Raw genomic sequence first — 22,078 nt, forward strand, 5'->3', positions numbered from 1 at the left:
CTTATTTTCACATTCAGGTAGCCCCCTCTCTTTCCTGAGATTCGCATTCGAGGGGATAGCGTACCAATTCACTGTCCTACCCTTCGGTTTATCCCTGGCCCCTCGTACGTTTACGAAATGCATGGATGCCGCTCTTTCTCCTCTGAAGCAGAGCGGAATGCGCATCCTGAACTATCTCGACGATTGGCTAGTCTTAGCCCAATCAGAGAGCGCGCTGCTCAGCAACAAGCTCAGACTCCTTGCTCATCTTCAGAGCTTAGGGCTGACTGTGAATATGCAAAAGAGCATGCTGGTACGCTCACAAAAACTGATCAGCTCTCTTACAGTCTTAAAGTTAGGGCACTCTCCCCCGCTGAAATGCTTTCAGAGGACGCTCAGCCAGATAGCTGCCGCCTCGACAGTGTGCAAACTAGGGCTCCTACATATGCGACCGCTTCAGCTCTGGCTAATGTGCCGGATGCCACAGAGCGCATGGCGCACGGGCACCTTGCGCATCAAAGTGACGCGCAACTGATGGGATGCGCTCACCCCTTGGCGCGATATGACACTGTATCGCCGGGGTGTTCTTATTGGCCAAGTGATCAGGAGAAAGACTGTTACAACAGATGCATCGAGCACGGGCTGGGCGACGGAAGACCAGCCTTCGGGACATGGTCAGAAACTGAGAAGTTGTGGCACATAAACTGTTTGGAGCTCTGTGCTGTACACCTAGTGCTCGAGTGTTTTCTCCCGGACATTCTCCACCGTCACGTTCTCATCAGGACAGACAGCATGACAGTGGTAGCATCTATAAATCACCAAGGGAGCGTGAGCTCGCGGCCGCTGCTGCGGCTGGCGAGAGACCTTCTTCTGTGGGCAGATTGACACCTCCTCTCCATCCGGGCAGTACATGTCCCCGGACGCCTGAATTATGGCGTGGACTTACTGTCGAGGGGCGGGGTAATCCACGGGGAGTGGAGATTACACCCTTTGACAGTCAATATGATTTGGAGTGTATTCGGCAGGGCGGAGGTGGATCTCTTCGCATCAGCGGAGAACACTCACTGCCCGCTGTTTTATTCACCTGACACACTCTCCCCTGGGAGTGGATGCATTAGCTCACAGCTGGCCGAAAGTACGCAAGTATGCTTTTCCTCCAGTGAAACTTCTGGCTCTCGTGCTTTGCAAAATCAGAGAGGAAAGGGAATCTGTTCTGTTAGTGGCACGAAATGGCCCAGTCAGCCGTGGTTCCCAGAACTGGTGGAGAGGAGAGACCTCCTCTCTCAAGCACAGTTAACGATATAGCATCCTAATCCAGAGTCATGGATCCTTCATGTCTGGCCGCTCGACGGAGCTTGCCTATAACAGATGCACTTCCTCAGCGCGTGTTGAACACTCTGAGAATCTCTGAGGCTAGGGCTCCTTCCACTAGACATCTTTACGCACATAAATGGAGAGTTTTCACAAATTGGTGCGGGTCGCGGGGCGAAGACCCATTCAACTACCCAAAAAAGCCTGTTCGAGCCCATACAATCAGCGAGCTTGCGTGCGCTCTCTCTCAAGACAGCGCTCCTGCTCGCGCTGGCCTCTGTTAAGCGAGTTGGGGACCTGCAGGCACTGTCAATTGACGACTCGTGTATTGAATTCGGGCCAGGTGATTCTCCATTTAAAGCGCAGGTCATCTGCTTTCCATCCCCAAACACTGGCCGGGACGGAGCCGCTCAATACACTTTTGCTGTGCCCTGTACATGCAGTGCGCATTTATACAGAGCGCTCTAGACAGTTCAGGCTCTCGGAACAGCTATTTGTATGCTTTGGAGGGCGCACAAAAGGCCTGCCTGTGTCCAAGCAAAGGCTGTCACACTGGATCGTCGACGCAATTGCTTTAGCTTATGGCTCTAAGGGCGTGAAATGTCCTATAGGGGTTCGGGCGCACTCAACCCGTGGACTCGCGTCCTCATGGGCCTGGGTAAATGGCATATCTATTCAGGACATTTGCATGGCGGCAGACTGGTTGTCACCCAGCACTTTCGCGAGATTTTATAACCTAGATGTGTCGTTGCTTGCCTCACATACTGTCAGTGCGAGCAGCACACGGCGCCTACTCAGCCTCAGTTATGATCTGAGCTGCTTGCCTCAGTGGTTTCGACTAGGTCGTATACACCCCTGTATTGACGTACCACTAATTCAATGCTGTCCCTATCAACTTATCACATTGTTGAGCACCGGTACAGCCGTTGCATCATAACGCATAATTTCATTGAAATTAAACAAACCTTAACTAATCTATATGTGATGGCGCCGGAGATGCAGCCATTTCGCATTCTCCGTTTCACTGGTGTTACCTCCGCCCCTGGTGCGACGCGGCATCGTCTAGTGACTTTTACTTTTGACTTTTACATGGTTTCGACTAGGTCCTGTAGACCTGAGCTGTGTTTAACAAGAGCGCCAATATCATTGCCGCTGTCATTACGGTTCCGTATGAGAAACTTGACATACTTAGTCGAGCCACGACACGGCCATCGCTGTGACACGGCGGGATTTTATACGTTCCCATAGCAATGTAGAGTGACCGAATCGAAAGGGAACGCTCTCGGTTACTCACGTAACCTCGGTTCCCTGAGATGAGGGAACGAGACATTGCTCTTATTTCCGTGTCACCTAGCTCAGGATCTTTGAATGCCAAGTTGCTTCAGTCGAGATTCTGAATGGATGACATACAAGCGCTGCTTTATATAGAGTGGGAGCCCCTCATATTTCGCGCGCTTTAACGGCATTGGCCAGTTTCACTGGTGTGATTCAATAAGGCTTCAGTAGTATTGGAGGAAAGGGTAATTCCCATAGCAATGTCTCGTTCCCTCATCTCAGGGAACCGAGGTTACGTGAGTAACCGAGAGCGTTATTTTAGTAAACACCTCAATTGACCTATCGGTAAGCCCCATCCCCCTTAGTTACTGTTGCTCACTCGGTCAAACAAACAGAGTTGCTCACTGTGTGACGGCTGTCAGTGAAAACCTTCTTCCGAGGTGTTTCTGATCAATTTGGGACACAGATGGACCTTCAAGTGGGACTTAAATATGCCCTGGAGGGATATATAAAAGATATTAAAATAAATATGTAAAAATACAGACCACAATGCAAACGGGAGAATTATGTTACGGTAGTCACGATCGCAATGACAACATCCCGTTCATATACCGCAGAGTAAGATTAAATTAATTTACATTTAACCAGATTAATATGGAGAGGCACTCTAATTTAGACCTTCGTTTATGTGTTTTTAACTTTCGCTGCACGGTACATGACGTGAGAAAAGTTCGCTATGTACGTTAGCATGGACTCACTAACTTTAATGCTAACGTTAGCTAGTTTTAGCCAGAGATACCTTGCTGAAGCACAAGATGACATTAACGTTCTGCTTGAGCACATGAAAAGTGTTACTTAATGAGAGTATGACAACCAGAAAATGAATGTTTTCGTCTTCATTGTGATTGGGGTTGAATGCTTAGGGACATTTTGCTCTGTTTTGGTTGGATTTAGGAAATGGAATAAAATAAATTACATTGCCTATCCTCTCAGGATAACTGGAATTAGTGTTACAAGTACCCTAGGCACATTGTTTTTCCATTTTTGTTGCATAAGCACCATTAAACCGATGCAAGCTTCGGATCTTCCAATGTTTCTCTATGGCGCTGAAACCTAAAGATGTCCGAGTTCCGCTCCCCGTGCAACTGATACTCGACTGCCATTGGTTCATCTGCGTTCGAGAGGAGGGGCTTACCGATAGGTCAATTGATCCGAATGAGTTTGATCCAAATGAAATTTCAGTTGAATTGAAAGGGTTGGAGTTAACCTGAAAAAAATCCAATTAATGGGAAAAAATTTGCATGTAAACACTTGAATATGACTATCTTTTCAGTCGGATTCAAAAATATATATTTTTTGAGCACATGTGCAGTGCAGTGACGTGACATGTATATGCACTTCGCATGCACTGAAGATTTGTTCGGAAAACATAAATGCACTTGTAAACAAAAATATGAATTGGATTGCAAATTTTAGGGTTTATATAAACAGAACTTTCAGAATCGGTAATTAGATGGTATTCATTTGGATTGATGAAAATCAATGCATGTAAACCAAAGGTGTCCGATTCTGCTCCTGCAGATTTTAGTTCCAACTAGCTGTAACACTTTCCTAGAAGTTTCTAGTGAGTCTGAAGACCTTGATCACACGTAGTCATTGTTGAGAGTGACTTTTCATACATTTATTTCAGGTTGGCTGTATTTCCAGTGAACACCACTCTTCCTGACAGTATCACTCAGTGGGGGTTTCTAGCCATCAGTGCCTCAACTGAGATAGGTAAACAGCTCTGTTCTTGTCTGTCTGTCTGTCCGCCTCTTGTTTGTCTTGGCAGAGACAGCAGAATTAGATTATCTCTGGTTTTTGCATATACAACTGAACCATATGATGCACTGTAGGTTTCTGTGTAGCTGAACTGCATAACGTCCAGGCGTGGAAGCCGTTCTTCATAGACCTGCGGCTGCCTCACTCAGTGTCCAGAAATGAACATGTGGAAATCAAAGCTGTGGTCCACAACTACGGGAATGAAAACCTGAAGGCAAGTTTCCCTGACTGTTCACCTTATTCTGACTTCAGGCTTATGCACAAGCTGTGAGTAAGTTACAACTTACTAGTTGCGACGTAAAAAGGCACAAAGTTACAACTTACACACTACTACAAATTTTTGGGTTGAACCATAAAACTTGAAACATAATTCTACATATAAGTTAAATAATTATGTAAGCCTCCAACCAGGAATAAAACAGTTGGAATAAAACAGCTGATTGACTGAATTGCATCAATAAACTCATGCTTTACCTGACAAGCTTTAATCCTTTAGACATGTATGATAATGTTGTGTACATTGTGAATGAATGACTTGGCGCTCTTCAACACAAACCCAATCTAAACAGCGCACCTCTATGTGCATGCCAAATAAAATCAATCCTAATAATAATATTTATTTTTCACTCTTTATTAATTTCAATAGGGTATCTGAATGTCATTTACATATAAAAATATCTATTATGTTATTTCATGTATCGTATTTTAATGAAAACCTATTGTTATCTGAGGTCAAAGAAGTTAGAATCAACCTTAACAGGATAAACTGACATTTCAGCACAACTTCTGCTCACAAATTTTAAGCCTACCATTGGACCATTTAATGTAAATGTCATATTATGTGACTACACATTACTACACAAGACAGGGGTGCCATACGTGAACAAATGATCCATGAACCTGCCCTGAACACTCTGTCTGTTTGCAGGTAATGGTAATCCTGGAAAAGACAAAATACATGTTTAGTGTGGCATTTAGCAGAGCTCACAGGCAGCAGGTTTTGGTACCGGCCGGCTCCTCCAAGCTCATTTCATACGCCATCATCCCTCTTAAAACAGGGGAGCTCCCTCTACAGGTCACAGCCATTGCGCGTTCTTTTATTGAAGCGGATACAGTGAGGAAGAATCTACGTGTGGTAGTGAGCGGGCTCCTAAAACATCTCACACTTACTTATGGAAACAGTTTTGTGATATATATTACATAATACATGTTGTGTGTTCTGTGAAAGTGTATCAAACTACATTTCACAAGTATTTTGTGTGTGTGTGTGTGGCATGTGCTGTGTCTGGTGTTTTAGGTAGAAGGCATCCAGAGAGTCAAGTCAAGGAGCTTTGTGTTGAACCCCTCTGAGAAAGGAGACAGTGGTGAGCTTGCAGGGTTTTTTTTTTTCAGAACAATAATTAGATGTACAAATTTAATAGTTTTGGAAGTAATGTTGCTTTTGTCTATGTATTTTGTGAATACATTAATATATTTCTTTAATTGTTTTTCTGTAATGAATGTTTATTTCTGTGATGTTTGTGTGTTATTGGTGCATTTTATTCTTTTAGAATTTTTCATTTGTGTTTATTATCAGGGAGACAGGTGATAAAAGTGGAGAAAATGGAGTTAAAATCAGTGGTACCAAATTCAAAGCCTAAGGCATTCATCAATGTCAGAGGTTTGTATTTATTTTAGAATTTATATCAGATAATATTTAAGATTATTATGACTATATTTTGGATAATGTCTCCTTTCTTTGTTGCTAATTAAGCACTTTTGACATATTAACAACTCACATATAGATATTATTTTTCATTAGTAAAGAGTATGGCTGTGTAGAAATAGGAAATTGTCTATGTGTGTGTCTCTACAGGTGATTTGCTGGCAGACAGCATTGATAACTCCATTAAGGAGGACTCTCTGGCAGCGTTGATCCGGATGCCCAGCGGGTGTGTGGAGCAGAACCTGGCCAGAATCACGCTGCCACTCATTGCCGCCCATTACCTGGACCGCAGTGGAAACTGGGACGCTGTGGGAACAGATCGCAGACAAGAGGCCATCAAATACATTGAGACAGGTGCAATGAGACTCAAATATGAACGAACATCATTCTTTCAGATGTTTTAGATTATTTTTTTATATTTTCATTTTTTATAGGTTATGAAAATCAACTTAATTATCGAAAAAAGGATGACTCATACCCTCCCTATGCCAAAGAAGGCACCAGCACATGGTACTCATGCTAACACATTACTGATCACAGCTTCACATTGAACATGTGTCTGTCATGTTGTGTCTTTATGTTCTGTCCATCTCAGGATCACTGCGTATGTGGTGAAGGTTTTCTCCATGGTAAAATCGTTTATAAACATCAATGACAAGAATCTGTGTGGCCCTCTGGTGTACCTGCTCAAGAATAAACAGCGTCCTGATGGATCCTTTCAGGAGGACAATCCTGTCTATGACACCAGTATGATGGTGAGTATTGTTTGTGAGAATAAATGTGATTACATTAATTGCAGTAGTTTCATAATAATTAATAAAAGGGTAAAACTGCTATCTGAATGCTTTCTCACAGTACTAACATATGTCGTTATGTTCACTGTGTTGGTATAAAGGGAGGTCTGCGAGGCTCTGAATCCAGAGTGTCTCTGACCGCATTCGTGCTCATTGCTTTGGCAGAGGCACAAAATGCTGTTACCTGCCAAGAGCCAGGCCTCAAAATACAGGTAACTTAATTCTTTCTCCTTTACAAACACACACACAAGTGGGACATTAACACATATACATACATGTGCATTCACAGCATAAAAGTAACACACACAAACTTTCTGAACTGAGGTAACACGTTCACACACGCTGTTAGAAAAAGGATAGAGATGAATCAAGAAATGAATCAAACGTTTAATTTTTCTGAAATGTAAGGTAACAAGCCATTCAAAAAATTTATTTTTTCTTACATGCCCTGATTATGGTCCTGATTCCGAAATGCTTCTGATAATATTCCTGTTAATCAATATAGGGCAATTCCAGTAAAGCAGCGGAGTATCTAAGGGAGAATTTCCCTCGACTGAAGAGGCCGTACACAGTGGCTATAGCATGCTACGCTTTAGCAGTATCCAACCATGGCTGCATGAAGAGCATGCTGTTAAAGTTTGCCTCACCGGGTACATAAATATGTAACCTAAATTTTGCAAACAGTTACCTTTCCAATAGGTACTGTTTCACAAGGTCAGTCTCTCTCTCCTCTTGTCTTCTAACTGTCGTCTTCTGTCCACAGATCGTACCCACTGGACTGACTCTGATAATCGCTTTTTCACACTGGAAGCTACTGGCTATGCATTGTTAGCACTGATCAAAGAAGGTCATATGAAGGAGTCAGTTGCCCCTTTTCAATGGTTAAATGAGCAACGTGACATCGGAGGAGGGTATGGCTCAACTCAGGTATTTAAAAAAAAAAAAAGGAACAGAAGCAATAATGTTAATATATCCCGTTTGACTCGTTAGCCTCTCACTATATATTTATATTATATTGATAATACAGGGACAAATTGTATATTATACAATTACAATTTATACAATTTTATATGTGTCATAACTGACCTTCTGAGATGACAGGGAAGTTAAATTTTGAGCCTCTTCAACCCCATGAAGAATGACTCCTGTCTTACTCTGTACAGATCTAGGGTTCTGTCTATCTTGAACTCCTCGTGGGGCAATCTCTACATTAAAGCCACTAGACCACTAATCATAGCGGAGCCAGTCAAAGAGGTCATATAAAGAAGGTACAGTGCCAGGTTAGCGTAATGTATAATGGCAAAACTCGACTCGCTGCTCCGAAGGAAGCTTGCTCAAAAGACATGCGACTTGGGACCCACAATTCAGCTCAATGTTACCCTCGGGTTCTAAAGTTTTCATCAAACCCACTAATGACTGTACCTGAAGGGCAAACCTCTAGAATGCAACTGCATCTCCACGCTTCATATCAGGGACTTCCAGGACACTGGACATTTTCCTCACAGCTAGCTGGTGGGGTTGACCGAACCTCTCTGGAGGGCCCCCATGGTATCAGTAAATGGGGTAAGCGAATTCAAATAAGCATCTATCATCGAACAGCTATCAGCTTAGCTTCATCTAAATTTAAGTGCTCCACAAGTATCTGATATTTAAAGAGTTCAGTTTGAAGGAAGCAGATTCTCTAAGGCTATTTGAAGTCTGGCAAACTCACTTGGGCTGAACTACTGGATGGTAGGAGTAGGCCCTTTATACACATGATTGGACACTGACGTATGGGCTAAAAGTGCATTGTTCGACTCTAACCCCAGATGCTAGGTGACTTGGCTGAGCAGGCATGGACCCAAGTCAGGGGGAAGAAACTGACCTTTGGGCCCCTAAGGGTTTTAGATATGAGGGCTTTGCAGAATGAGGAGAATAACTTGAGTTCTTCAGGTGTTGGAGATGGTGAAAATAATATGTAGGAGGGGGGGTATGCTTGTGAAGAGTGCGCTTGAGAGACACTCAATTTCTTAGGTACCTCTGGTTGGTGTGTAGCTGTGCCAGATTTGTTTAAATTTAAAGTCTCCATACCCCTTCACAGATCTGACTCAGGCTCAGGCCAAGGTGGAAGCTCAGGCCGCTCTTCCTCATCAGCTGATGGGGCCAGCTCTTGCTGGTCTACATGGCAGGATGGGCGTTTGACCTTCGTTGCACGTTCACTTTGTAAACACTGGGTCAGTACTTCCCCTTTACAAAAAAAAAGGTAAAACAAAGATGAGAAACTGCATTTTAACAGATATTCTTCAATCAACTGAGCACCATAGAAGTCCACTATATTGGGAAAAATCCTGGAATGTTTTCCTCAAAAAACATTATTTTTATGTGCCTGAAGAAAGAAAGACATGAACATCTGGGATGACATGGGGGTGAGTAAATTATTAGGAAATTTTTATTCTGGAAGTGGACTAATCCTTTAATAAAGGGCCAGTATTAGGAGCAGCTTCACCACAGAAGTACTCAGGATAATACCATGATGACTGGAGAGGGGTCTCATGGACAGGTGCCTCCCAGGGAGGTGAGATAAAATGTTCAGGTACAGGTCTGCCCCCTACATACTGCACTTTAAAGTCTTGGAGTCGGACTGGTGGACCTGTTCGATGTTTTGGTTGGGTTGCTCCAATGATCTTCTCACTAGACTCCATGTTACCAGGAATGACCACCGCATCCGACTCGAAGGACCAATGTTGCAGAGGAAAAGGGACTGCTAGGCTCTGGTTCTAATAGTATGAGCAGTATACACACTGGGTGTCGGTCAGGACATAAAGGACGAGGAGAGTAGACCTTCTTTCCAAAGTGTATTAAATATTAGTCTAAAAACAGAATAAACAAACATATTACATTAAAATGTAGTATAAATGTGTACAGAATCAGAAATGACTGTCACTGCTTAATCCAGAATATTAAAGAGCAGGTCATATGGTTTTTTAAAGTGTCCTAATATTGTGTTAGAGTCCCCTACAACAGGTTTAAATGAATCTAAGGTCAGAAAATATTGTAATTTTCTCAGAATATACATTTATACATAGTGTAACGCTTTGACTCGGATAACTCGTTAAATCCATGAAATGAAAGAGATGGAAAACGAAGAGATGGTGTCCCACACATTTAATGGCTGGTAAATGGCAAGGCGCTCCTCTCATACATGAGAGATTAACTCTTTCTTAGCGTTACAAATAAAAGTCAAGACAAAATAATAACAAGAAGGCAGAGCGAACATCATCCATAGTGGTTCTCATTACACAGGCACGTAGTCCTTCTACGTAATCACCACATAGCGTGCGTTATAAGTTAAGTGATCAGTCTCTTAAAGGGCACACCGCATTATAATGTGATGCATGCAAATACATAGTTTTGGCCGTTACAGATTCCCCACCGGAAAGAAAAAGGCTGTCCCCAGCCGTACACAACATGAGGACAACGTTTAAATTCAGCTCCATACATGGAAACTTGGAAATCCATCAACTCATAACATGTTTCACATACAGAAGGCAATAACTGGCATACATGTCAGTACAAGCTACACATTATACAGTATGCTTTTCAAAGACATATCACATAAAAACAAAAGCTTGCATAACCAACCCATAAGTGCAAAACAATTTTCTTTTCTTTTTTTCCGAACACATGAAAACAAGAATTAGAACAATGCTTTCTAGATTCCCATTGCTATACAAGGAAAGAACAGCTTATTATTAACATTTAAACACACAAGAAATTCGAACAAGCAAACAAATTACTACTTCAGATCCAATCTGTCAGTATGATACAGCTTTAAACATTTCAAAGGGTGGATGCCACAAGCAGGTTTGGGATTGTTAAAGTACAACAAGCCATCATGAATGGAATATTGAGAGCAATCATCCCCGTCGCTACCCTGTTGGAGCTTTGCCTCCATTTTACGAAGGAGATTACCTGAGATTGGATCTTCAAGTTGTAATTGCCTGACATGAGATCGATCCGTAAGAGTTACTGAAGATAGCGTACGGAGATCCAGACCACCAATCACAGCGTAGTCAGGAAGGAGGTCCATTGGTGGCACATCATCTGTTAGAGGATTCCTCGACAGCGCATCAGGCACTTTGTTTCGAGATCCAGGCTTGTGGACAACATTGAAATCGAAGTCCTGAAGGCGGAGGGCCCAACGAGCAAGGCGGCCAGTGGGGTTGGGACGGGACATCAACCACTTGAGCCCACTGTGGTCAGTGAAGATTGTGACATGCAGACCCTCAATGTAAGGCCTAAAGTGCTCAAGGGCCCAAATGACAGCCAGACACTCTTTCTCGGGTGTGGAATAAGGTTTCTCTGATTTATGCAGGGCCCGACTAGCATATGCCACAGCAACCTCTCTGCCATGCAGATCTCTCTGCATCAGCGCAGCTCCTAGTTCACAGGCATGAACAAAAAACGGTAGAGGGAAGTCAGGAAAACTTAGCACAGGGCACAGGTGCCGAAGTTAATTTTTGTTTCAGCAGGTTCATGGCGTCTTGGCAGGCACTGTCCCACACAAAAGGAGAATCATTTTTAGTGAGCGCAAACAGTGGTTCAGCGTGGCGGGCGTAGTCCTGTATGAACCGACGGTAATAGCCTGATAGGCCCAAAAACTGCCTCACTTGCTTCACATTGACAGGAGTTTTAAAGTCCATAACAGCTTTCACTTTGTCCTGGTCCGGCAGGACGCCACGTGGACAGAAACGGTACCCCAAGAAGGTGAGCTCTCTGCGACAAAACTGGCATTTGACCAGTTTAATGGTCAACCCGGCAGACTTGAGCCGTGAAAGGACTTCCCTGAGGTCATCGAGTTGTTGCTTGAAAGTGGGTGAAGCCACAACAATGTCGTCCAAGTAGACTGCACAGCACCTATAAATGAGACAAGCCAGGACACTATTCATTAGTCTTTGAAAGGTCGCTGGTGCATTGCACAGACCAAATGGAAGCACACGGAACTGAAATAGCCCACAGTGTGAAACAAAAGCAGTCTTAGGTTTTGATTCTTTCGCCATGGAGACCTGCCAGTATTCCCGAGCAAGGTCGATTGTAGTCAAAAATGTCCCTGTGGAAAGGAAGTCAAGGGACTCATCGACTCTTGGTAATGGGTAAGAGTCCTTCACGGTAAGCTGATTCAACCCACGATAGTCCACACACGGCTGTGTGGTGTAGAGCTGGCCATAGGAGGTAGCTGCGCATATGGCACTGCAGGGGTGTCGACATCAGGAGGACCAAAACGTCTTAATATACTCTGCTGCAACTGGAGAGAATCGTTGAGGCACTTTTGCAATACAGATACTTCAGCTTGTAGGAGTTCCACTTGAGTCTCCAGGCACACTCGCTGTGGTAACTTTTGTCTCTGTCTGGGGGCAGAATCTGGTAATGTGTAGGTCAAGTCAGTGTTAAGGTCTGGGTGAGAAGCCATCACAGTAAATGTGCATTTACATAAACAACAATATAGCAAGTGTAAAAATTCTAAATCTAACCCAGAAAAATACAACCTGCTATTAAAATGCACCCACCATCAATAAAATCTTCAACCTCACATCAACAATCCCTTTGAGTTAGTAATAGTAGTAATACCACACACCTTTTCACTGTCTCTTTTATGTGAGATTTGTGTTTTTACCTCAACAGACCCAGAGCAAGAGAATGTTGTTTTAAATTGAATGAAATGTTTTTAAGTTACTTGACCATGCAAATATGTCCAGAGTTAGAAACTACTCTTCAGTCCAGCATAAGTAAATTCAGTTCACGATGAAGAAAAACTGTTCCAACGGGTGAATTGTTTCTTCAAAATGTTCAAAACGCAGTTCCAATGCACAAAAATTAACCCCGAATCGTCTTTGAAAAGAAAAATCTTTTTCTTCGCTTGTGCGTCAAGTTCGCTTCACGTGCGCAGTCAAGTTCAACGCACACTGAAATATCCCCAGGAAGGTTATAAACAAAACGTCAGTCTACACTTGGGAAACAGGCCGGGAAAAATTAGCAATTCGATCACTCCCTCAAAAAGCAAATCAAATTATCTCATTCAAAAAAAACGTCATCATCAGCTTGTGATCGATATCAAAATGTCCGATTAAGCACAAAGTCTAAATATTTTAAATTAATCCGATGTCCTCTTCACATCAAAAAAAAAAGTTGCGTCATCCACTCAAGCAGAAATACAGGCGTTCCCCGCACACATGGCACCCAGCGTTAGCAAGCTAATCTCACCATCTTCCCATGATGCCGATTGAACACTCTCACAGCTCCCCAACTCCGTAGATTTAGGGTTTCATCGCGGTAGATTCCACATAGATGACGGGTCCAGCTTCAGTTGTTCGGGCGCCAATTGTAACGCTTTGACTCGGATAACTCGTTAAATCCATGAAATGAAAGAGATGGAAAACGAAGAGTTGGTGTCCCACACATTTAATGGCTGGTAAACGGCAAGGCGCTCCTCTCATACATGAGAGATTAACTCTTTCTTAGTGTTACAAATAAACGTCAAGACAAAATAATAACAAGAAGGCAGAGCGAACTTATCATCCATAGTGGTTCTCATTACACAGGCACGTAGTCCTTCTACGTCACCACCACATAGCGTGCGTTATAAGTTAAGTGATCAGTCTCTTAAAGGGCACACCGCATTATAATGTGATGCATGCAAATACATAGTTTTGGCCGTTACAATAGTCATTTGTCAATGATTTCGAAATGGTTCGTTTGAATCAGCTTTGAGCATAATGTCTGTAAACCCCTCCCTTCCATAAGCCTACACTGCTCTGATTGGTCAGCTGGCCAAGCTTGTTGTGATTGGCACATAGAGGAGTACTTGACCAAGTTAGCGAGCACTACCATCTGTGTTGCCAAGTCCGCGGTTGTTTTTGATGTCCGCGGGTTGAAGCGACCCCAATAACGTGATATTTAGCCCAGGGAATGCGAATTTACCAGAGGAACCCCGACAAAAAGTGCGTATTTTACACCCTGGAACGCGGACCCCTGGGGACCCCCCTCGAAGTGCGTTTGGGACAGTTTTGAGTAATTAGGCGGGTTTTGTTGTGAAAACCTGGAAACCCGTACCTTTACATAAAACAATAATATAGTGCTCCAATCTGTTCTTAAAATAATGACATAAAAACATTGTTTAACACTTATGCAAGTGAATCGTGCCCACAGCTAAAGTTTAGCTGCTAAACTGTAAACACATAACAAAATAATAATGGTGGATACGTTAGCCTGATGAAACAACACAGTTTGTAACTGATGAAACAACACAGTTTGTAAACCAAAATATGTCTGTTACATTATTTATTATTAAACGAAGTAATTAGAACAACGTCTACATTAGTCGACACATTCTTAGGAAATAGTGGGTTCACAGCGAATTTCAGTAAGACAGTAATATTGTGGTTACCTAGAAACCTAAAGCTGCACTAGGTATACATCACATATTAGCACAAAAACTAGATATTTTGAGCACTCGCTTTAAAATGTACACATAACATCAATCGTACTTTCAAATTATGCTTCGAAGACACTTGTTAGTCCAAATAAATAAGATTAGAGGCCAAAGAAGATAAAAGCCAAGATTAGAGAAGCAGTCCTCGGTAAAATGACGAGCACACAACAAAAGGTTCGAATTGTATTGCTTTGGTATCATGGAAAAAATTTATTTTAACCACTGATTCTTCACAGTGAAGTTGAGTTGTGCTAGAGAAGAAGAAGAGCTGCTTTAGTAGTGTGTTATTTCCATGGTTATTTTTCCACCCTGGTTCCAAAACCCCTTTGTTTGGCCTCCCTAAGGCAGACAAACTTATTTTTAAATCTGTTCCTGAACAATATAACTCCAATATTTATCTGCGTGCTGCACATTTTACAAAGGACAGCTTCCAGAACCTAACAGACTGCAATTCCGACTACACACAAAAGCTTCTCCTGCAGATGTATAACAGTTTTACTGCAGTTAATGCAATACCGTTGTAATTAAATAATACTACATTGAGTACATATTATCTTTGCACTTTTCCTATACAGTTACTGCACTTAATTTTAAATGTTTAACATTGTATATAAAATGTATAAGAAAATTACCAAAAAAAAAAACATACCACTCTGAAATGTCCAGTAAAATCAGTGCTTGCAAAGGTTCTGCACAATCCTCTTGTTCGTAAACATTCTCAGGGTCTGAATTGGGCTCGATTTGGTATGGCAAAATTGATGCCATCGTTAATATTTACAGCTGAGCAGATGAAACTCACAGTTATGGTAAGGGGCTTGTCATTTACGGAACACGATCTAAGCGTTTCACCAATCACAACACACTGAGCACATTTCATATTTTAGAAGGGGAGTCTTCATCGACACAGGAGCTAAACAGGGCTTTTGAGAAAGACTGGGAAGAGATTTGCTCCAATTATGTAAAATATGTGAAAAATAATGCGTTTTTTTGGAGCAATCAAGCATGAAAACCTATTCTAGTACATTCCAAAAACCAAATCAAGACTTTGTAAAAGGGCATAATAGGGACCCTTTAAAGGGAACTTTCCCCAACACTGATAATTAGTGTCCTCTAACAAGATATCATAATAATGCTTTATGCTTTAAATGCTGTACTTTTTTTTATCCTTTTTTAAAATCCCCAGTCCACTATGGTAGTACTACAAGCCCTCGCTGAGTACCTGGTAAAGAGGCCTCCTCCTTCTAAACGTACATTAAGGGTGGAGCTCCATGTGCCCGGTGACAGAATTACTCTGTGGAACTTCCTTCCCAAAATGGTTCATAAGCTTCAAACTGCTCAGGTGAGCATATGGGGACTTTCACTCTTTCAGCACAGAAGAATTTATAGACAGTATGTTTATCTTCAAATTTAGATATTTATGTCAGCTTCAAATCTAAATATTAAATACAACTAAAAAGAAGAAAAATAAATGTAAGACACATAAATATGAATTACACAACAAAGATACAAAATAGAGTATTATTTTAATGTGATTGGTGGAAGGACTATTTAAAGAAGGCATTGCGAATGGTATCGCTGACGAGTTGTAAGATGTTAGTTATCAGTCAGCTTCAAATTTCCTAACACTGATCTACCGTTTCAAAAGTTCCCAACACTGCCTGAAAAGTGATGTAGATTATCAGTTACTTATTGACATCAGTCAGGATCAATTTGAAAAAAAAAAAACACTGGTAAGTTTAGGTTTAGAAAGTAATAGTTCTTTTTCCAACTTTGATTACCTCTTTCAGGTACCAGTTGACAAGGAATTCAAAGTGGTGGCTACTGGGAATGGCAAGGGAATTTTGGAGGTACATTAATCCACACACACACGCACGCACGCACGCACGCACGTGCACGCACGCACACACACACATGAAAACACTTGCACAAAGTATAACCAAGATACCAGCCCACAACATTAGTGTACTATCAAGTCTATCAATTCTTTCCTGTTTTATGTGTCCCAGGTAGTAACAGTGTACCATGAGCTTCCTGATGTGTATGAGAACAGCACATGTAATGGCTTCCAACTGGATGTCTCCATTGCTAAAGCTAATGGTATGTTCTTGACACAGTTTAAGAATCCTTACTGTATATTTTAAACTTTAATATCAAACATGTTGATCAAATATCCGTGATCCATTTTAGAAAATCCCCGACCAGATGTTGAAATGTCTTACAAACTTACTATCAGAGTGAGGTAAGCACTTCTATTGTTTCACACCCTCTTGGCAGAACAAGCTGTCAAATTTTTGCTTTTTTATTTTGTCAGGGCTCTTGAGGGAGAGCGAAGAATGGTGATTCTGGATATAGGCTTGCCCACCGGCTTTGAGCCTGAAAACTCTGACTTAGAGCAGGTGAGACCACACACACTTCTGTTAGATCATAAGTCTTACTAAAAATGTAAGTAAAATTTAATAATTAAGGTGTAGTCATATTTACCGTTGCACTGCAAATTTTAGTGGGCGAAATCTAGTCTTTTTAAAGGGGTCATGACTTTATTATTTAAATATTTTCCTTGACATTAATCTTAGGAAAGTTCAATTTTTGTGCTTAAGGGCTCATTCAAGACTTGTCAGTAAATTATAATTCAAATAAAAATATAAAATATAGTCAGCAATATATATTGTGTGCTTGAAAAAAAAATGAAGACAGCAAGACGCCGTCTTAATGAGTCGCTGAGTCATTTATTCAGTCGACTCTTTCAAAATGACTGATTAATTCAGGAACAAAGTAAGAAACTGTTTTCATGAACGGGTCAGTTCAAAAACACTAATGAATTCAGTAATGAAATACTGCTGTGAGTTGCCGCTGAGATGCACAACATGGCTTTATTTGGGACCATTTTCTTTAGTGAAATGGAGCATAGACAACATTGTCTCTACAATTTAACCCACTTAATATTTATTTCTTGTTCATTGAATTGTTGCCCTTACACGAAGAAAAGTCTGCCACAGACCATGCTAACCAAACCGTTTATGTAATCTCTCTAAATGCCCTAAATGTCCTAGAAAGATGGCATATAATTCTATGATTAAAGGGGTCCTATGACACAATTTCATGTTTTCTTTTGTCTTTGGAGTGTTACAAGCTGTTCATGCATATATATGAAGAAGGCATAACTTTTCTTCTTGCTGTAGTATTGTTGCCGCTGCCGCCATGTCGTGGAGACGCTGTGTGTTTCATTGAGAAAGTCAAACTACTTTGTTTGGCCTTCAAAATGAGGACACAACTAGAAATCAGTGGTTAAGTTGTATTTACAACACTGTTCCTGAACAGTACAACCCAAATATTCAAGTGTGTGCAGCGCATTTTACAGAGGACTCTTTCCTGAACCTGGGAGAGTACCGGTTGTGCACAAAGGCTGTTTCTAAAAAGTGGGGCAAATCCAACTTTGCAAGGACAGTCTTGTGCTTCTGACTCACAGCCTGTAAGTATGTTTTCATATTTAAAGAATTTGCTACTGACTATTCAAACGCTAAAATACTTATAAGGCCCTTAATGGGTTAGCTCCTGCGTACCTAACTAGTCTTCTATCACACTACAATCCATCACGCTCCCTAAGGTCGCAAAACTCTGGAGTTCTGGTAGTACCTAGGATACCAAAGTCCACTAAAGGTGTTAGAGCTTTTTCGCATTTGGTTCCCAAACTCTGGAATAACCTTCCTGATAACGTTCGGGGTTCAGACACACTCTCTCTGTTTAGATCTAGATTAAAGACACATCTCTTTAGCCAAGCATTCACATAATGTATATCATAACCTTTGTACTTCAGTTATATCTGATCAAATGCACATTATCATTCTTTTGCTTGGGTTGAACACATCATTTTTGCTTTGTTGGAACAGCTGCTACACAATTTTTTTTTCTCTATTTGCTTTTCTGTTTCTGCCACGGGATTGGCATCCCGAGGTAACTAGGAACTACACAAGGTTCAGTCTGAATCCAACCCTTACAAAGATCGGAGATGACCAAAAACCTGAGAAGAGATGATGCCAACCCCTCAGAGTACCTCAGATGATGCCAACCCTGGAACAACATACAAAACTACCAAATTTTGCTATACTGTACATTTCTGCCAAATGGACATCAACTTGACATAGTCACCACTGATAAGCTACTACTAAATATAATGTAGAAACTTTAATTTTCTGTAAAGCTGCTTTGCAACGATTTGTATCGTGAAAAGCGCTATACAAATAAACTTTGAAAAATTGAATTGAACATGCTTGAGGTATTTGGTCAATCACAATGCACTAGATAGCTGGCCAATCAGAGCACAGCACACTTACAGAACGATGAGCTTTGTAAAAATCGACACGTTTCAGAAAGGCGGGGCAGAGAGGAGCAACAATAATGTACGGTATGTGGAAAATAATGTTTTTTGAACCTTAAACCATGTAAACACATTGCATTACACCAAATACACAAAATAAAGCTCTTTTTAGCAACGTCATATGACCCCTTTAAATATCTATATTTGTTGTTTCATAGTGACTGGGCTCAGTAGCAAATTAGCAAGATCAGTATTATAGGGATAGGTTATACAGTAAGTTACAGATACCTGAAGCAGCTGCAGTAACATTTTATCGATGGTTGGCCAGTTTACATGTCAAACAGAAGTACGAGCCTCAGTAGGCGGTTCTTGTCGGGAGTGAATGACAATGTAAGTAGATGCTGTTAGATGTGCAGAGAGCAAATTTGCGGTTCTGGCATAGTAGTAAAACATTCAGGTCTTTACTGAAAACATTTGATTTTACTTAGCCCACCCCTAGTGCATAGTGCATATGATGCCCTGACTATTTCCATACTGCTACAATTAAGGCTGACGAGTAATACCTGCCAGGATGCCGTCAATGATCCTCCTGGCAAAGGCTGGGATCGTTCTTCCAGGCATTTCACAACGAACTTACCAGGACGTGTCACGGCCCCTACTCAGTGCACATTTATCCCTTCACTTCTGCTGCCCTCACCTCCATTGATGGCACTGAAGACAGGGGTTATGGCAAGCTACCCCCTCAGGTGGTCGCTGTGCATCTCTGCCCTACTAGCTCCACTCTAGAGGGCAGGGCTTATTCGGCGGCTGGCCAGGCTGGCTCAGTGCTCCATATGATCCCGGTGCTCCAAGTTTTTCAGGCCATACTTTTCAGAACAATGGACAACTCCGGCTCGAATTCTGATGCCTTTAAAGAGCAGGCAATTGGCAAGGCCATGGCCAACCTGGTGATGCTATAATGACTTTAGTTGAACCTAATGGAGATCAAGGACGTTGACATGGTCACCTTCCTTGACTCTCTAGTTTCCCCCATGGAATTATTTGGCCCTTCAGTGGATGGTTTCACTGAGAGCTTCCCGGCGGCACAAAGGTCATCACAGGCTATGTGTCTTCAGATGGCTAAACTCTACCTATTACCTAAGCACCAGGGACCCTGCCGCAGAGTGATGTTGGACCCTGAGCCACAGAAGCCGCCCTGATCTCAATGCAGAAAGGAAGAGAAGTGGGTCAGGTCCAGCTGAGCCCGGACTACCCTTAAAAGAAGTCTCGTGCTTGCTCTCCATTCCCCCACTTAGCTCTGGGCGATGGAAGCTCTGTTCAGCTTGCCACTCGAAAAGACTCAGACCACTTTGGTCCAGTGGCCGGGCATGTCAAGTTACTCCAGTTTGCTTGCAGACCCCCTTGCTTCAGAGTTATTATTCAAACTTCGGTATGGTACTACGATTCACATGTTCTCCGGGTTGAAGTGCAAAGTCTACTTGGAAAAGGGGCAATAGAGACAATGAGTCAAGCTTTTACAGCCGTTACTTTTTTGTTACCAAGAAAGATGGCGGGCTCAGGCCCATCCTTAATCTCAAACACGTGAACTGTCCGCTGATGAAATGGCCGCTGAGGATGTTGACTTTGAAACAGATCCTCCCACAGATATGCCCCGGGGACTGGTTTTTATTGGTGGATCTGAAAGATGCTTACTTTCGCATCCAGATAATCACTCATCACAGACCGTTCTTGAGATTCTAATTCAAGGGGGTGGCTTATCAATATACAGTCCTGCCCTTCAAGCTGTCTCTGGCCCTGAGCACTTTTACGAAGTGTGTGGATGCGGCTGTTTCTCCTCTGAGCACCTTGGGCTGAAAATCAATTTGGCTAAGGGCTCTCTGTCTCCCAGCCAGTGAGTCGTCTTCCTGGGGACAGTTATCAACTCGGCCCAGATGCGGGCCTGGTTTACGCTGGAAAGCTCACTGACATGAGATTGGGGACGTCTTGTCCCCTCAGAGTTTTCCAGAGGATGCTCAGCCTTATGTCACCTGCCTTCTCTTCGATTCCATTAGGCCTGCTTCACATGCGGCCCACATACGGTTGTACTGATCTACAGAGATGTCAGCATTCACACATACAGATGATCTAGAAAGAACATGCCCAAACATAACACCTTTTCAGAAGGATATAGAAAGTGTGGTAGGTAATAATCTTGGTGAATGCTTTGATTCTGTGTTTCAGTTTTTAGGTGCTTTATTGGCATGACAAATTTTTATACATTTGTATTGCCAAAGCATTCCAGCATTGCTGCACACAATCAAAACAGTGATGTCTGAACCGTTTACAACCGTTTAGAGATTTGACATTGACACGTTATGGAAGGTAGACACATAGCCACCATCCCAGCTCTGTAGGATACAGATAGGAGAGAAGCTTTGGACTCTGGTGTCCAGCATTAACATTTTAGATCAAACAACACTGATTTTGACACTGAGGTGTCAATATAACCTAAAATGTCCTTTTACCACATTAAAAGTAACATGGTCTCACACACACACACGTACGCACGCACGCACGCACGCACACACACACACAATTACTCAGCCATTTTTCTACAATCAGGAAGAACAGGCCCCAGAAACAACACCTTATTGCTCCTCCAGACTGGAAGGGAGCAACAGGTCATGAAGCAACAATGCTATAAAAACGCCATGGCCTGGGTGAGAGATAAGCGATCATATATCCTGACATAAATCCAATCAAAAGACAGATCTTTTGCTACTGTGACCACACCTTTAGGCTGTATCTTGATAGCAATAGCTGGTTTTGGATAACTGATAATGAGTTGCCTTTATAGCTTACAAATCCAGAAAGTGAAACCCATATATTATATAGATTCATTACACATAGAGTGAAATATTTCAAGCCTTTATTTCTTGAAATTTTGATGATTATGGCTTACAGATAATGAAAACCCAAAATTCAGTGTCTCAGAAAATTAGAATATTGTGAAAAAGTTCAATATTGGAAAGTCATGGTGTCACACCCTAATCAGCTAATTACCTCAAACGCCTGCAAAGGTTTCCTGAGCCTTTAAATGGTCTCTCAGTCTGGGTCAGTAGGCTACACAATCATGGGGAAGACTGCTGACTTGACAGATGTCCAGAAGACAGTCATTGACACCCTCCACAAGGAGGGTAAGCCACAAAAGATCAATGCTAAAGAAGCTGGTTGTTCACAGAGTGCTGTATCCAAGCATACTCATAGAAAGTTGAGTGGAAGGAAAAAGTGTGGTAGGAAAAGGTTGCAGCCTTGAGAGGATTGTCAGGCAAAATCCATTCAAGAATTTGGGGGAGCTTCACAAGGAGTGGACTGAGGCTGGTGACAGTGCATCAAGAGCCACTACGCACAGACGAATCCTAGACATGGGC

At 42.2% G+C, this 22,078-nt stretch overlaps 2 protein-coding genes and 1 long non-coding RNA gene across 3 annotated transcripts in view; all 3 read left to right on the forward strand.

The window, feature by feature from the left end:
* The first annotated feature begins 471 nt into the window (after positions 1-471).
* Positions 472-6,614, forward strand: LOC107659296 (venom factor-like). The gene is made up of 8 exons (XM_016448183.1): positions 472-653; positions 4,256-4,341; positions 4,461-4,600; positions 5,315-5,524; positions 5,684-5,750; positions 5,963-6,046; positions 6,242-6,445; positions 6,526-6,614. The coding sequence occupies exons 1-8, from the start codon at positions 472-474 to the stop codon at positions 6,612-6,614; spliced, it is 1,062 nt and encodes a 353-aa protein (XP_016303669.1).
* A 140-nt stretch (positions 6,615-6,754) lies between these two features.
* On the forward strand, positions 6,755-7,098 carry LOC107659335 (uncharacterized). The gene is made up of 2 exons (XR_001630897.1): positions 6,755-6,846; positions 6,987-7,098. It is a non-coding gene; the product is annotated as an uncharacterized LOC107659335 (long non-coding RNA).
* A 315-nt stretch (positions 7,099-7,413) lies between these two features.
* The window catches only part of LOC107659334 (complement C3-like), a 36,875-nt gene continuing 22,210 nt past the window's right edge, over positions 7,414-22,078 (forward strand). The window contains exons 1-7 of the mRNA XM_016448248.1: positions 7,414-7,535; positions 7,649-7,812; positions 15,537-15,692; positions 16,141-16,200; positions 16,360-16,450; positions 16,541-16,592; positions 16,665-16,749. Of these exons, the coding sequence (XP_016303734.1) occupies positions 7,502-7,535; positions 7,649-7,812; positions 15,537-15,692; positions 16,141-16,200; positions 16,360-16,450; positions 16,541-16,592; positions 16,665-16,749 (642 nt within the window). The 5' untranslated portion in view covers positions 7,414-7,501. The remainder of the gene's footprint in view (positions 7,536-7,648; positions 7,813-15,536; positions 15,693-16,140; positions 16,201-16,359; positions 16,451-16,540; positions 16,593-16,664; positions 16,750-22,078) is intronic.

The sequence above is a fragment of the Sinocyclocheilus anshuiensis genome, unplaced genomic scaffold (assembly GCF_001515605.1).
Source record: "Sinocyclocheilus anshuiensis isolate Anshui unplaced genomic scaffold, SAMN03320099.WGS_v1.1 scaffold912, whole genome shotgun sequence".
In the NCBI taxonomy this organism is placed as follows: domain Eukaryota; kingdom Metazoa; phylum Chordata; class Actinopteri; order Cypriniformes; family Cyprinidae; genus Sinocyclocheilus; species Sinocyclocheilus anshuiensis.

Coding starts and splice junctions, on each gene's coding strand:
- LOC107659296 (XM_016448183.1), top strand. CDS start 472: ATGGCGCACGGGCACCTTGCGCATCAAAGTGACGCGCAACTGATGGGA. Junction 4,342..4,460: donor CAGTGCCTCAACTGAGATAG/GTAAACAGCTCT, acceptor GATGCACTGTAG/GTTTCTGTGTAGCTGAACTG. Junction 6,047..6,241: donor GGCATTCATCAATGTCAGAG/GTTTGTATTTAT, acceptor GTGTCTCTACAG/GTGATTTGCTGGCAGACAGC.